Genomic DNA, 12,027 nt, shown 5'->3' on the forward strand with positions numbered 1-12,027 from the left:
GCTTGGCCCCCATTCTCGTGAATCGTAAATCGTGAATCGTGATACCACCTCCCGCCCACCCCCCCTTGCTTCAGCGCGTGTCTATCAAACGCCATGCATTTGTCCAGCCGCGCTATCGAGCCCAGGGATGGATGGGTGAGCCGCGTTTGGTCGCAAAGTGGGAACTTGTCGAGTACGCTTTGTGATAGTCCTCTTTTGGGCTCTCTCTCTCTCTCTCTCTCTGTGGCATTCAATGACCAGGCTCTTGTGCACTCGCCGTCCCCTTCTCAACGAACGGCGATCCGAGCACCAAGCTTGCCTGTCGATAGGTATCCACGACAGCCCATCTCGCCTCGCCATCCAATTCCCAAAACGCCAAAGATGATGCGTCCATCTGGCGTCATCCTGACGCCGCTGTCTGCGCCCTTCTCGTGCACCAGGAAGCACACCTGCTCAATCTCGCCCGGGTGCAACACGGGCTTCTGGTCCCCGTCCGAAGCCCAGTTGCAGTCGTGGTAGCCCAGCCCGTCCTCCACGTCCAGCACCACCTTCTCCAGCTGCATCACGTCTTCGCTGCAGTTTTCCAGCTGCGCCTCGAGAATCCATTTCCTCGTGCCGCTGCTGCTCGTATTCGCGTCCAGACCGCTGACCTTGGTCCGCACGATCAGGGACGCCTTGCATATGAACTGATACAGCTTTCGGAACGTCCGCGTCCGCCCACTCGTCTCCGTAGCCTCGTAGTAGCTCACCGTCACGGCAAGCACATGGTTCCCCTCCTCCTTGAGATCGAAGCCAACAATCCTCTGCAGCGTGCCTCCCGGCTCGAGATCTACGCCCCCGCCGCCTGCCGCCGCGCCCTCGTGAGTGTTCGCGGGCCCGAGCTCGAGCTTCTGCGTGCCTCCCAGGCCAGGGGTCTTCATCTCGGCTTCGATACGGACATCACGTATGCGCTTCGCGGCATCGGGGGGCAGATCGTTGTTGGCGCAGAGGGTGCAGCTGAACGTCTCGCCCACGTAGGCCGAGCCAAAGGACACTGGCAGATTGAGAATCGGGCTGAGCAGGAAGGGGTCCGGATTCGTGCTGGAAGGGGCGTAAGCGAGCGAGGCGGGCGCTGGCTGCGATTTGGTGTTGGGGGGAGAAAACGGAGGATCGATCGGATGCTGCGTCACCAGCGACGGCTGGGAGAGCCTGCGACAATTGAGCTTGGTGAGTATGATGCGGTCACCAATTGGCATATAGTTGATGTGTACCTGAGCACTTTGACGGAAACCGAATGCGGCTCCTTGATAGGGTCGTGATGAGGGTACGATTGGTGGGACATTTCTTTCTGGCTTCGCTGCGCTTGAAGTCTCAAAGGTTCATGGACGTACTTGGGCGTCAGATCCCAGGCCATTGTTTACCGATCAGCACATGTCGCTGTTCGCAGCTCTCTATCGATAAGATGCCGGAGCTCTATTCTTAGCCCTGGGGCACCTTCCTTTCGCCGCGGGGTAACTACTACCAGGTACCTACCTGCTTACCCTAGGTACCTGTAGTATACCTTATATCTAGCAATCCTCCTCAGGCAATCTGATAGCTTCAGGAGTCCAACTCATACTGAGAATGTCATTTTTCTTTGGAGAATCTCGCTTGGCCTTTGATATATAAAGATGTAGAGCTTGTAATACTGCATTTGCTTCTCAATAAGGATACATATGCTTCAGAGATAAAGAGGTACACAGACTGACGTAGGAAATTGTGTCTACCTATCGTCTCGGCCACCAATCCCAGGCTACTCTGTCTCCTGACAACATCACATTCTTCAAGCTCACAGCCAATCCGACCGCAACTGTAGAACCAGCAGAATACAAAGCCCTCTATCAAGCAACACCTCACATCGGCGAGATACAATCTAGATCAAAGAGCCATCCACCGTCATTCCCATGCATGTAGTTTTCATCCATCAGACCCCTCCTCACTCAAACATCCCTGAAACATGGCAAAACCAAACCTCCTCCTCTGCTTCGACGCCTTCGGCACCCTCTTCCGCCCCAAAGGCGCAGTCGCCCAGCAATACGCCCACGTCGCGCGGCAGTGCGGCCTCACCGGCTTCAGCGACAAGGAGCTCTCATCCCGGCTACTCGCAGCCATCAAGGACGAGCGCGAGCTCAACCCCAACTATGGGAAAGCAACTGGTCTCGGCGCCACGAAGTGGTGGACAAACGTACAGTCTGCCCTCTCTCAATCACATCATTTCTGAAATAAAACGCTTGGTCTGACATTATGAGACTTTCTCACAATCTCCAATCAATAGGTCATTCACAAGACATTCACGCCCTTGATACCCAAGAATCAATCTCTGCCCCCGACCCTCGTCCCCAAATTACTCCACCGCTTCTCCTCAAGCGAGGGCTACGAAGCTCAACGCTGTCTCGTCCCAGCAATCAGATTCCTTAAACGACGAAACTCGATCCAAGGCGTAGACAAGGTCGTCATCGGCGTAGTCACAAACTCCGACGACAGAGTCCCCAGCGTTCTGTCTTCCTTTGGACTCAACGTCAGCCCCGCGCGGTACGGCTCATCAGAAGAGACAAGCGCACTTGCGGGGGCACAATACGACATTGACTTTCACTGCATGTCATACGATGTTGGCTTCGAGAAGCCCGACCGTCGAATCTTCGACGCCGCTGAGTTGATGCTGTCTCGCATCATCACTGGGCGACATGTCGAGTCTCTCGCTGAGGTCGATCTAGGGAGTTGGCAGAAGGTGTACGTCGGAGACGAATACGCCAAAGACGTTGTTGGAGCTTCTGGTGCAGGCTGGAACCCGGTGCTGCTCGATCCTGATGGGAACGAGACAGAAGTGGCCAGCCTGGAGGCTTGTCCGCCACAGCCTCTCCATGATGTCTTCAAACGACATGCCGTTGTCAGGGTGCGGAGCATACGAGACCTTGCCACATGGCTCACAGGGGCAGAGTTGGATGCAGAATAGGATATCTCTCTTTCGCTATTGCTCATCTAAGCCCCATTCACTACGTGTGACATCCCGATACATGGCCGATAGAAGTCCAACTGGAGGAGTCGCGAGGCACATGTCGCCCCTCACAGTATCATCTCTAGATATACATCACTTACAGAGGTCGCAGGTGCGTAGGAATCGCCATTGAGCCATGGTGTTGAGCCTAGGCGTATTACCACGGAACCTACTGGATGGACGGTCACGGATTACACCACTCAGAATGACCACTACCGCCTACTCTGGTTCTGGCTGTGGTGTCTACGGCCTGTGCTTGTCAGCAGTAAAGACTACTCACACAAAACTTCAACATTTTTCCTGTTTGTACAATAGTAATCAACAAAACAAAAACACTGGTCTCGTTTAGACCAACTCCCTACCAAATGGATCGCGTCTAAATTCATATGCTGGAATTGTCAGTTCAATCCTGATTACCAAACCTAGTAGATTGTTCGGTGCGGTTGAACTGGCAGTTCTTCGTTTCCTCCAAGCCATGCGTACGTAGAACCTGTAGCCCTCTGTTTGTCAACCATGCATAATGCAGAGTCAGCATAACAAAACGAGTAGTGAGCTCATATGTCAGTCGCGGAGAGCTTCTCCTTTAAAGTCCTGGAGGAGGCGGGACCTAACGAGACATGGTCAGTAACATGTGTAGCAAGGCGCCAAGAGGCCACGCGTGATTCGTCGACTTACGGCGCTGAAGCTCCCACCAGGAGGAGGCGGTCCGGATGGCGGCGGCGGCGGAGGGGGTGCAGAGCTTGGGGGAGGGGGCGGAGGGGGGGCTGCTTCGGCAGGCGGAGGAGGCGGCGGCGGAGCGGCTTGGCCGGGGGCTGCTGCAGCATGTGAGCTCTGAGCTGGTGCTTGAGTCTGACCTCCGTAGTATTGTTGATAGAGAGCGACATAGCTGTAACGGGTTAGCCAAATGTTGAGCAAAACCTTCAGAGGACCGCTTTCTTACTTAGCATATCCTCCCCATGCAGCATAGGGGTCCGCGCCGTTATAGTATTGGGCATACTGAGCGGCATAGTCGGCAGCGTTGGCGGCGGGAGCGGCTACTGGAGCAGGGCTATTGGATGCGCGAGGTTCGGAGTTGTATCGGTTGTATGAAGAGTAGGAATTGTGGTGAGAACCACCATGCCTGTCGTGCGATCCGCGGTGGTGATGATCGCCGTATCCGCCACGGTCTCCATATCCGCCGCGATCGTTGTTGTAGCGCGGGGGACGGGCCTTGAACTCCTCGTACTGTTCCTTGACGTTGGCAATCAGATCCTCACAAAGCTCCTTGGCCTTGGCAACCATGTTTGGGTCAGGTCCGCTGCGAAGATCAGGTCAATAACGAGAAAAGTCAGGGTATACAAGGGGAATCATGGTTCGCTACATACGTGACATGAAGAAACATGTTCTCATCGCTCTCATGATTGGTGGCTGCTTCGAGGTAGCCGGAACCGCGGCCCTTGATCTGGACACGACATCCGGTTTCTTGTTGGATGTGCTTCACGTAGGCACCGCCATGACCGACTACCTGAGCTCGCAGGTTGAAACCGTGAACAGGTTCGAGGTCAATGGGAATCTTCTCCTCGGGCCATTTCCGCTGCAGAAAATGTTAGTCGTAAACGAAGGCGACCATGATGACGGGATGCCTCATACTCGACCATATTCGTCTCGCTCAACTGGCGGCTGAGGCTCCTGATCTCGACGTCGGAATCGACGCTCGTCGACCAGTTGAGGGAGCTCTTGCTTGATAAGCTCATTGATCTTTTCCACGGCGGCTTCAAGGCCAGCCTTGGTTGTACTCGTGATATGGAGATACAAGGGAGGGTTCTTTTCCCGAGATCAAGGCAAGCTGAGTTAGAAAACGGACAACGGGGAGAGGAGTAGCACGGGTATGTCATCTTACCGCCGCAGTGGCCATGCTTTTGTTTGGGTAATAGCTGCCACGGGTCGTAACGTCTGCGGAATTGGAGTCAACATTACTGCTCTACGGGTTCATCAGGCAATGGACGATTGCATACCGGCACCGGTTTCATTTCGAATCTAGAGCAACATGGTGGTTAGCGAAGCCGGAAAAGAAAAGAGGCGGGCATGCGCAAGCAGGTAGCTTTGCGACGCAGTGTCCTCGACCGCCGTGGCGTGCATTGTGACGCTGACGAGGGCAGCGCAGCACGGTTTTGGGGGATGTCTTTACCATTTCCTGGGTCGAGCCCTTGGTCAACAAGTAGCGATTGCGCAGGTCGTTGACTTCGATGTCTTGGATGAAGTCGCCATCGGCAACATACATCTCCTTCTTCATCTCCTGATCGCCGCCGTCGGCAGGGGTTCCGCTTGAGGACTTGATCGGGGGGACGTCGACATGCTGAGGAGCCTTTCGAGCTTGCAGCTGGGCGTTGATCTTGGCAGCAGCGGCGGCTATCGTGTGGGAAAAAAACGGTCAGCTCGTCATGATCGCACATCGCACGCGAATCAGATAGATCTCGGGGTCTCAAGGTCTCAGAACATACCGGCGGCGGCAGCAGCATCCACCGGAGCCTTCTTTGTCTCGGGAGACTCCTCCTTGGTGGGAAGGGGACTGCGCTCTCTTCCCTCGGAACGGCGCGCGGGCGGGGATCGCGAGCGTCTGTCGAATCTCGAGGCTCGCTTGGGCTCAGGCTCGGTCTGGTCGAAACGAGACCGCTTGGGTCGTCGCTCGGAATCCTCCATGATGTCGCCAAGGAGGAAGAAAGGAGACACAAGCCGTTTGCAGGTTGTTGGCGACGATGATCGGACGCTAGATTATGAGACTGCGGGAGGCTGCAGCAAGGCCAGGGTTGGCGTCGTATCGCTGGCTGCAGGAAAAAAAGCAGTTGGATGCAAGGCTGAGAGGCGCGAATGCTCGCGACGTGCGTGGATCAGCGCCAGTTGGATGGAAATTTTGGAATTTGGAGAAAAAGGTACGTAAGTACTTTGGTACTTGCAGGATGACAGCGGCAGTGAATGTGGTTTCCTCTTGCGCACCTGCCATGAAGTTGCCAAGCAACCAATGTCACCGCTTCGGAAAATTGTATTCGCGCGACCTGATGTGTCTTACATAATGCGATCTAACTGAGATGCACCGTGGGGAAACCAGGTACATGCCTGGTAGCAGTAGGTATACCTACGAAAGCGATTTCGGAGCTTTGCTGATGAAGGCCTCGAGATACTGCCTGTTGGAGGGAGTGCGAATGAAGAGGCAATCATTGTCTAGAAATTGTTTCACTATCATTCGAAAATGGCAACATGTCTATAGAGGGCTTCGGTGCATGCATAGCAGCTCTATTCAGCTCGCACAATGTGTCGAGTGTCCCACGGTCAACCCAACCTTTCCCTCTTACGTGAGGCTGCAGGGAGGCCGAATCTTCACGGGGGCCATGACAAGCCGAACGTAGAGGCCAAGGGCCGCAGAAAAATCAATGGCGTCGTAGGATAATTTGGCCGAACAGTTGATTTAATCTTCATCTTCATATTGAACTTTTACTCGTAGGAAAGCAGCTTTTTTTTTTTTTTTTGTGGCCGGTTTATGATGGCTAAATCTCGAAACCTTGGGATCTGCAACTTGAGATCGCGGGGCAGAAATGTGCCCGCAATTGCACATTTTCATCGCAGCAATTTCCAACGTCAGGCCCTTCCGCCTCACATACAAGCTCAGTGCGTGTCTAGTCATCCACGGGATCAATTGTGGCCGAATTTAGTGTACCTTGCCCATGGACTGATCAATTGATACAGCTTGGGATCTCGCGTGCGTAAAGTCGACAGCTAAATGTTGGCCCGATATGATCCCAGGGTGCTAAAAGGTACTTGTAAGCGCTGCGTCAGTCAACCTCCGGTCTATCGGAGCCCACCCGACCTCCATCTGGGCACTTAGTAACTTTTTGACTTTCCCTTCCGGCTTCCTCCTCCTCCATCGACTCCTCCAGTCGTCACCACCACATAAACCAAGTCAGTCACACAAGCCTCCATATCTCCCCAATTGCACTATCAGGCAGTGAATTGACGCCAGATTTGGCTGCAGCATGGCTTCGCTTCGGCCGTGGAGCGCTTCGTTGCGCCTCGCCGCTGTCGCGAGGACGACGGTGCGACACAGCTCGTCCAGCAGCTCAACCTCGGCCATCGCCTACAAGGCCCTGCGACGCCGCTCGGCTCCCCTTCCCATCACTGACACGCCGCCTGCCTGGTCCGCGCAGGCCGCCGTCTCCAACATCCTCTATGAGACGCCCACGCCGTCCATGGCGCCTCCGAAGCGTCACATCCTCAACTGCCTGGTCCAGAACGAGCCCGGTGTGCTGTCCCGGCTGTCCGGTATCCTCGCTGCCCGAGGCTTCAACATCGATTCACTAGTCGTTTGCAACACCGAAGTGGAGGATCTTTCTCGCATGACCATTGTCCTGACCGGCCAGGACGGCGTCGTCGAGCAAGCCAGGCGACAGCTGGAGGACTTGGTGCCTGTTTGGGCTGTCTTGGACTACAGCAACGCCGCCCTGGTCCAGCGTGAGCTGCTTCTCGCCAAGGTCAACATCCTTGGACCCGAGTACTTTGAGGAGCTGCTGGCCCACCACCGCGAGATGAGCAACGGCGAGTCAGCCAGCGAGAATGGCAACGAGTACGAGCGGACGCTCGAGGAGTCGGCCAATGACTTCCACCCTAGCAAGCTGGCTGCCAGTGAGGCCCTCCGGCACAAGCACGAGCACTTGAAGACTATTACCTACTTTACCCACCAGTTCGGTGGCAAGGTGTTGGATATTAGCACTACGAGCTGCATCGTCGAAGTGTAAGTTGCTGCGCAATGCCCCCCCCCCTCTGGCCCGGTGTCTGACTAACGCAATGGAACAGTTCTGCCAAGCCTTCGAGAATCGATTCCTTCATGAAGCTGGTTGCTCCCTTTGGCATCCTCGAGTCTGCCCGTACTGGCCTGATGGCGCTGCCCCGATCGCCTCTGCATAAGCACAACGAAGAGGCCATTATCAAGGAAGCCGACGAGGTTGTTGATGCTAGCCAGCTGCCTCCTGGTTAAAAGTTCTGTAGTCTACTTTTTATCTCTCAAGCAGATTCTTACGAAAATTATATGTAGCAAGGGTCTTTGGACACTTGGCGTCTAGTGGGGAAAAGGTCGTTGGTTTAGCAATGTGAATTCAATGTTTACTGCTTAAGTCTTGACGCCGTGGTACATTCGATTCGCCTAGTTCTGTTTCTTTAACACCTTGTAAATCATCCAAGTCCAACTTTTTACTCGAGCACACCCTTGTTAACAACGAAGCCTTCCAACGCCGCTGTGAGATGAAAAGGGAACGAGTCAGCTTGATGATATGCGTATATTCACGGGTGCTCAGTAACTCACCAACGGCTGCCCACAGCCTGTTCTCCGCCTCTGGGAAGACCAAAGACCTAGGGCTGTAAAACACCTCGTCCGCCACCTCTTCCGGGTGTCGAGGCAGGCAGTGCATGAACTTCCAGCCCTCCTTGGCACCACCTCGCTTGGCCAGCTCGTTGGTGATCTGATACCCGGCGAAAGCCTTGAGCCTCTTCTGTTTCTCGGCCTCTTGGCCCATGGAGATCCACGTGTCGGTCACGAGGATGTCGGCGTTCTTGATGGCCTCTTCCGGAACGGTCGTCTCCGACAGCTTGCCGGGCGATGCCACGCCGCTGGCAGCCGAGTTGATGAGCTGCCTCATGTGATCAGGGATGCCGTAGCCCTGGGGCGAGGCGACGGCGATGTCAACACCCGTCTTGACGCAGCCGATGGCGAGGTCGAAGAGCACGTTGTTAGAGTCACCAACCCAGGCCACTTTCAAGCCACTCAGGTTGAGGCTCTTGTTGCTTGACTGAGATGACGGGAAAGCCTCGTGGATGGTGAGAAAGTCGGCAATGGTCTGCAGCGGATGGAAGTCATCTGAGAGGGCGTTGATGACGGGGACGGTTGAGTGCTCTGCCAGCCCGGTGACGTCTGAATGGGGGCCAACCCGGGCTACCATGCAGGACGTCATTGATGAGATGACAACGGAGGTATCATACAGAGATTCATTGACCTGTGGCGCGAATTCAGCAATGAGATAGTCGTCCACGCAGAACGATTTGCCAGGCAGGGAGTACCAACGCCGAGCTGAATGTCGTCCTTGCCCAGGAACATGGGATGGCCGCCGAGCATCGTCACCGCCGCCTCGGTCGACACGCGCGTCCTCGTGCTGCGCTTGCTGAACATCATGGCCACCGTCTCGCCGGCCAAGCCGTTGCTCAGGCGAGGCACGCGGCCGGACTTGACGTCGTGCTTCCGGGCAGCGGCATTGCGCACCAGAGCGGAGAATTCGGAGGGCGTCAGATCGCTGATGGACATGAGATGCCTGGGTGGCTTGGCGGCCTGTGAGTAGCTGCGGCTCTGGAGGCCATTGACGGCGCCTCGGAAGGCTCGTGCTGCTGCTGTCTTCATGGTGACGTTCGAGCTGTGTATCTGTTGTTGCGGTTTATATGCAGGGTCTGAGCAAAAGACGAGAATATGCTTAGCACTTGTGTTGGCGGCTGCAATTGTGGGATAGAAAGGATACCAATTGAGGGATGAAAAGCAATTCGGGTAAATTCGACGCAATCTGATACAGTCGATGTAGTCAAATCTGCAGTCGGAGGCCGATGAGAATGGAGAGTAGAGTCATAAGAGGTTTAGCACAGCTGCCGAAGAGTCATTGAGCGTCCGATGAAGTTGGTGAGAGAAAAGAAATTGTGGGTCGCCGGCTGCGGGTGCGTGTATGTACATACATGAGAGACTTGTGCACCAGCAGTCAATCAATATGATGCTACATGGAGCCCTTTTCAACCCTTTTCTCTGGCAATTTACAGGCTCTTGTTGGGTATTTTCTTGACAGTGAAACGCGATAATTGATCAAGATCATGCACGGAATATTATTAATTAATCATGCAACCGGTTGAAACAGAGCACTTACTTACTGGGAGCAGGCCCAAGAGAATGAATGCTGGGTGTGATTGAAGGCAGGAGGTATATACGATGATGCATAGATGGTATTAAGGGTGAAGGTAAGCTATGTATCAGCAACTGAGAGGCAATTGCTATCGCAAATTATATACATGGAACTACACGGCCGCATATGGTAGTCGTCTTGTCCGGCAGGCACTCTTGCGTTCATCAAGAAGAGAGAGAACCCATCACGACACGACACTCCCATCATCTCAGCCACTCACTGACTTAAGCCTGGTCAGGGTCGACATCGGCAAAGGTGGTGCCAACGGCAACCTCATCGTACCAGACCTGGCGGAAGCCCTGGGTGCCGGTCATGTGGCCGTCGTCGTGCCAGCTGTTGGCATACAGGCCGACGCGGAACTGGAAGACGCTGTCGTCGTCGACGGTGGTGGCGACGTTGTACTCCTCGTGGACCTTTGCGCCGTCGAACCAGATCTTGAAGTAGCCGGTGTTGTCCGACGCCCACTTGATCTGCAGGACGACCCGGTGCCAGGCTCCAGCAGAGACGGTGGCCAGGTTGGGGCGGGTGACGATGTTGCGGCCGCAGTTGGGCTGGCGGTAGTGGCCGTTGACGTAGCGGCTGTACAGCTGGTTGTTCTGGATCCAGATCATGGTCGAGGGCATCCAGTCGTCGCCGCCGCAGCCCGCGCCAGGGCGGTTGGCGATGAACTGGGCAATGTTGTACGACTGCGGCTGGAACTGCCAGTCCTCGGAGAGGCGGAAGGCGAAGCCGTAGAACTGCTCCTCGCCGCGCTGGTAGCCGCGGTTGTGGTCGACCTCGGAGTGGTACCGGCCGGTGTAGCCGGGCGTGTAGGTCTGGGTCATCTTGAGGGCAGAGGTGCCCTTGAAGACGACGTTGGAGACCTCGGAGACGGTGCCCTGGTTCTCCTTGCGGACGTAGTCCCAGCCATTGAGGTGGCCGTCGTTGTAGAAGCTGCGGGTGGCGCTGGCCGCGGGCAGGAGGGCCAGGGCGGCGGCGAGGAGGGACTGGATGGCAACCATTGTGGTGGTTCTTTGATGTTGAGGGCTGGTGGGTTGACTTGTGTGCCTTGGAGGAGATGGTTCTCGGAGCCACTGGCTGAAGGAGCCCAGGTTACTTATACTTGTCCTTGAGAACCTCAAATATGTACCATGGTTTCCCCAGAACAAAGACAAGGGGGGGGACATCATTCAGACCATCAGTGCTCGTGTAGGTACTAGTAACTAGCCTCCAAGGGTTGAACGGACGACGGTAGTAGACGCCAAGATGTGGGCACGATCTCCATCCAAAGATTCCAAACCGAGAAGCGGCTTGATCTACCGGCTCCCACATCCATTCGGGAGACTTCATTCCTGATAATACCACCTCTCAAGGAATGTTACCACTCGCAGAGTTGTATCATACGGGCAAACTCTAATTCAGAAAGCAGTTCTACATGCTCGTTGTGTCAACGGAGAAGTATCCGCCGTTGCATTGGAAGTGATGTACCATACAGTCTCATTGTATTGTCACTCGCATTTACTCATGCCGTTCACGACCGACTAACCCGTCAACAAGCGCATAGCCATCATCCCAGTCGGTTGGATCTCGGCGGATCCCAAAGCTAAACCAGCTGATGGCTCTCGCATGCCGAAAGAGGTAGGAGATATATAAACCGGTGGGTTGGATCGCACCCAGGTCAAACTGTGACTGGTGGAAATAAAAGCAAGGTAAGTTTCTGGGAAACAGATCTTAATGCAACACCACTATACTCGATGAATTGCAAGGCTGAGCAAATCATCGTCAAGACAAAAGGAGACAAGTTTGCTAGGTAAACTCATCGTTTTGCGTTGTCGACTTGGGATGCGGAGACGCCGGCTGCGACCTGACCAGAACCCACTCATGGAACCCAGTTCATCAATCTCGCAAAATAACGAGAATGTAATGCTGTCTAGAAGCAGTAGATGGTGAAAATAGCTACCTCTGAAGAGGAAGGAGTCAGGGTCACTATTCGACCGCGATATAAACTATTTCCAGTCGTCAGCCTCACCTCGCAATGTATTACCTAGTGCTAGAACTGCGAGTCCATGGCAGTGGGCTTTCGTTGGTTCCGCAAGC

General features: G+C 54.8%; 4 protein-coding genes across 4 annotated transcripts; 1 reads left to right on the plus strand and 3 right to left on the minus strand.

The window, feature by feature from the left end:
- Positions 1–266: 266 nt before the first annotated feature.
- Positions 267–5,794, minus strand: TRIREDRAFT_73933 (uncharacterized protein; the record flags this gene model as incomplete). The annotated part of the gene is made up of 10 exons (XM_006961607.1): positions 5,473–5,794; positions 5,160–5,380; positions 4,872–4,952; positions 4,622–4,795; positions 4,357–4,565; positions 3,933–4,289; positions 3,664–3,878; positions 3,190–3,226; positions 1,230–1,310; positions 267–1,167 (listed from the first exon to the last, which is right to left on the minus strand). The coding sequence occupies exons 1-10, from the start codon at positions 5,669–5,671 to the stop codon at positions 267–269; spliced, it is 2,475 nt and encodes an 824-aa protein (XP_006961669.1). The 5' UTR covers positions 5,672–5,794.
- A 1,205-nt stretch (positions 5,795–6,999) lies between these two features.
- Positions 7,000–7,997, plus strand: TRIREDRAFT_73934 (small regulatory subunit of acetolactate synthase; the record flags this gene model as incomplete). The annotated part of the gene is made up of 2 exons (XM_006961189.1): positions 7,000–7,754; positions 7,817–7,997. The coding sequence occupies 2 exons, from the start codon at positions 7,000–7,002 to the stop codon at positions 7,995–7,997; spliced, it is 936 nt and encodes a 311-aa protein (XP_006961251.1).
- Positions 7,998–8,183: 186 nt separating this feature from the next.
- On the minus strand, positions 8,184–9,407 carry TRIREDRAFT_73937 (ornithine carbamoyltransferase-like protein; the record flags this gene model as incomplete). Its single annotated transcript, XM_006961608.1, has 4 exons — positions 8,184–8,253; positions 8,322–9,009; positions 9,078–9,194; positions 9,243–9,407. The coding sequence occupies 4 exons, from the start codon at positions 9,405–9,407 to the stop codon at positions 8,210–8,212; spliced, it is 1,014 nt and encodes a 337-aa protein (XP_006961670.1). The 3' UTR covers positions 8,184–8,209.
- A 768-nt stretch (positions 9,408–10,175) lies between these two features.
- TRIREDRAFT_53186 (uncharacterized protein) lies at positions 10,176–10,952 on the minus strand (the record flags this gene model as incomplete). The annotated part of the gene is made up of 1 exon (XM_006961609.1): positions 10,176–10,952. The coding sequence occupies one exon, from the start codon at positions 10,950–10,952 to the stop codon at positions 10,176–10,178; it is 777 nt and encodes a 258-aa protein (XP_006961671.1).
- Positions 10,953–12,027: the final 1,075 nt, after the last annotated feature.

This window comes from Trichoderma reesei (assembly GCF_000167675.1).
Source record: "Trichoderma reesei QM6a unplaced genomic scaffold TRIREscaffold_1, whole genome shotgun sequence".
Classification (NCBI taxonomy): Eukaryota; Fungi; Ascomycota; class Sordariomycetes; order Hypocreales; family Hypocreaceae; genus Trichoderma; species Trichoderma reesei.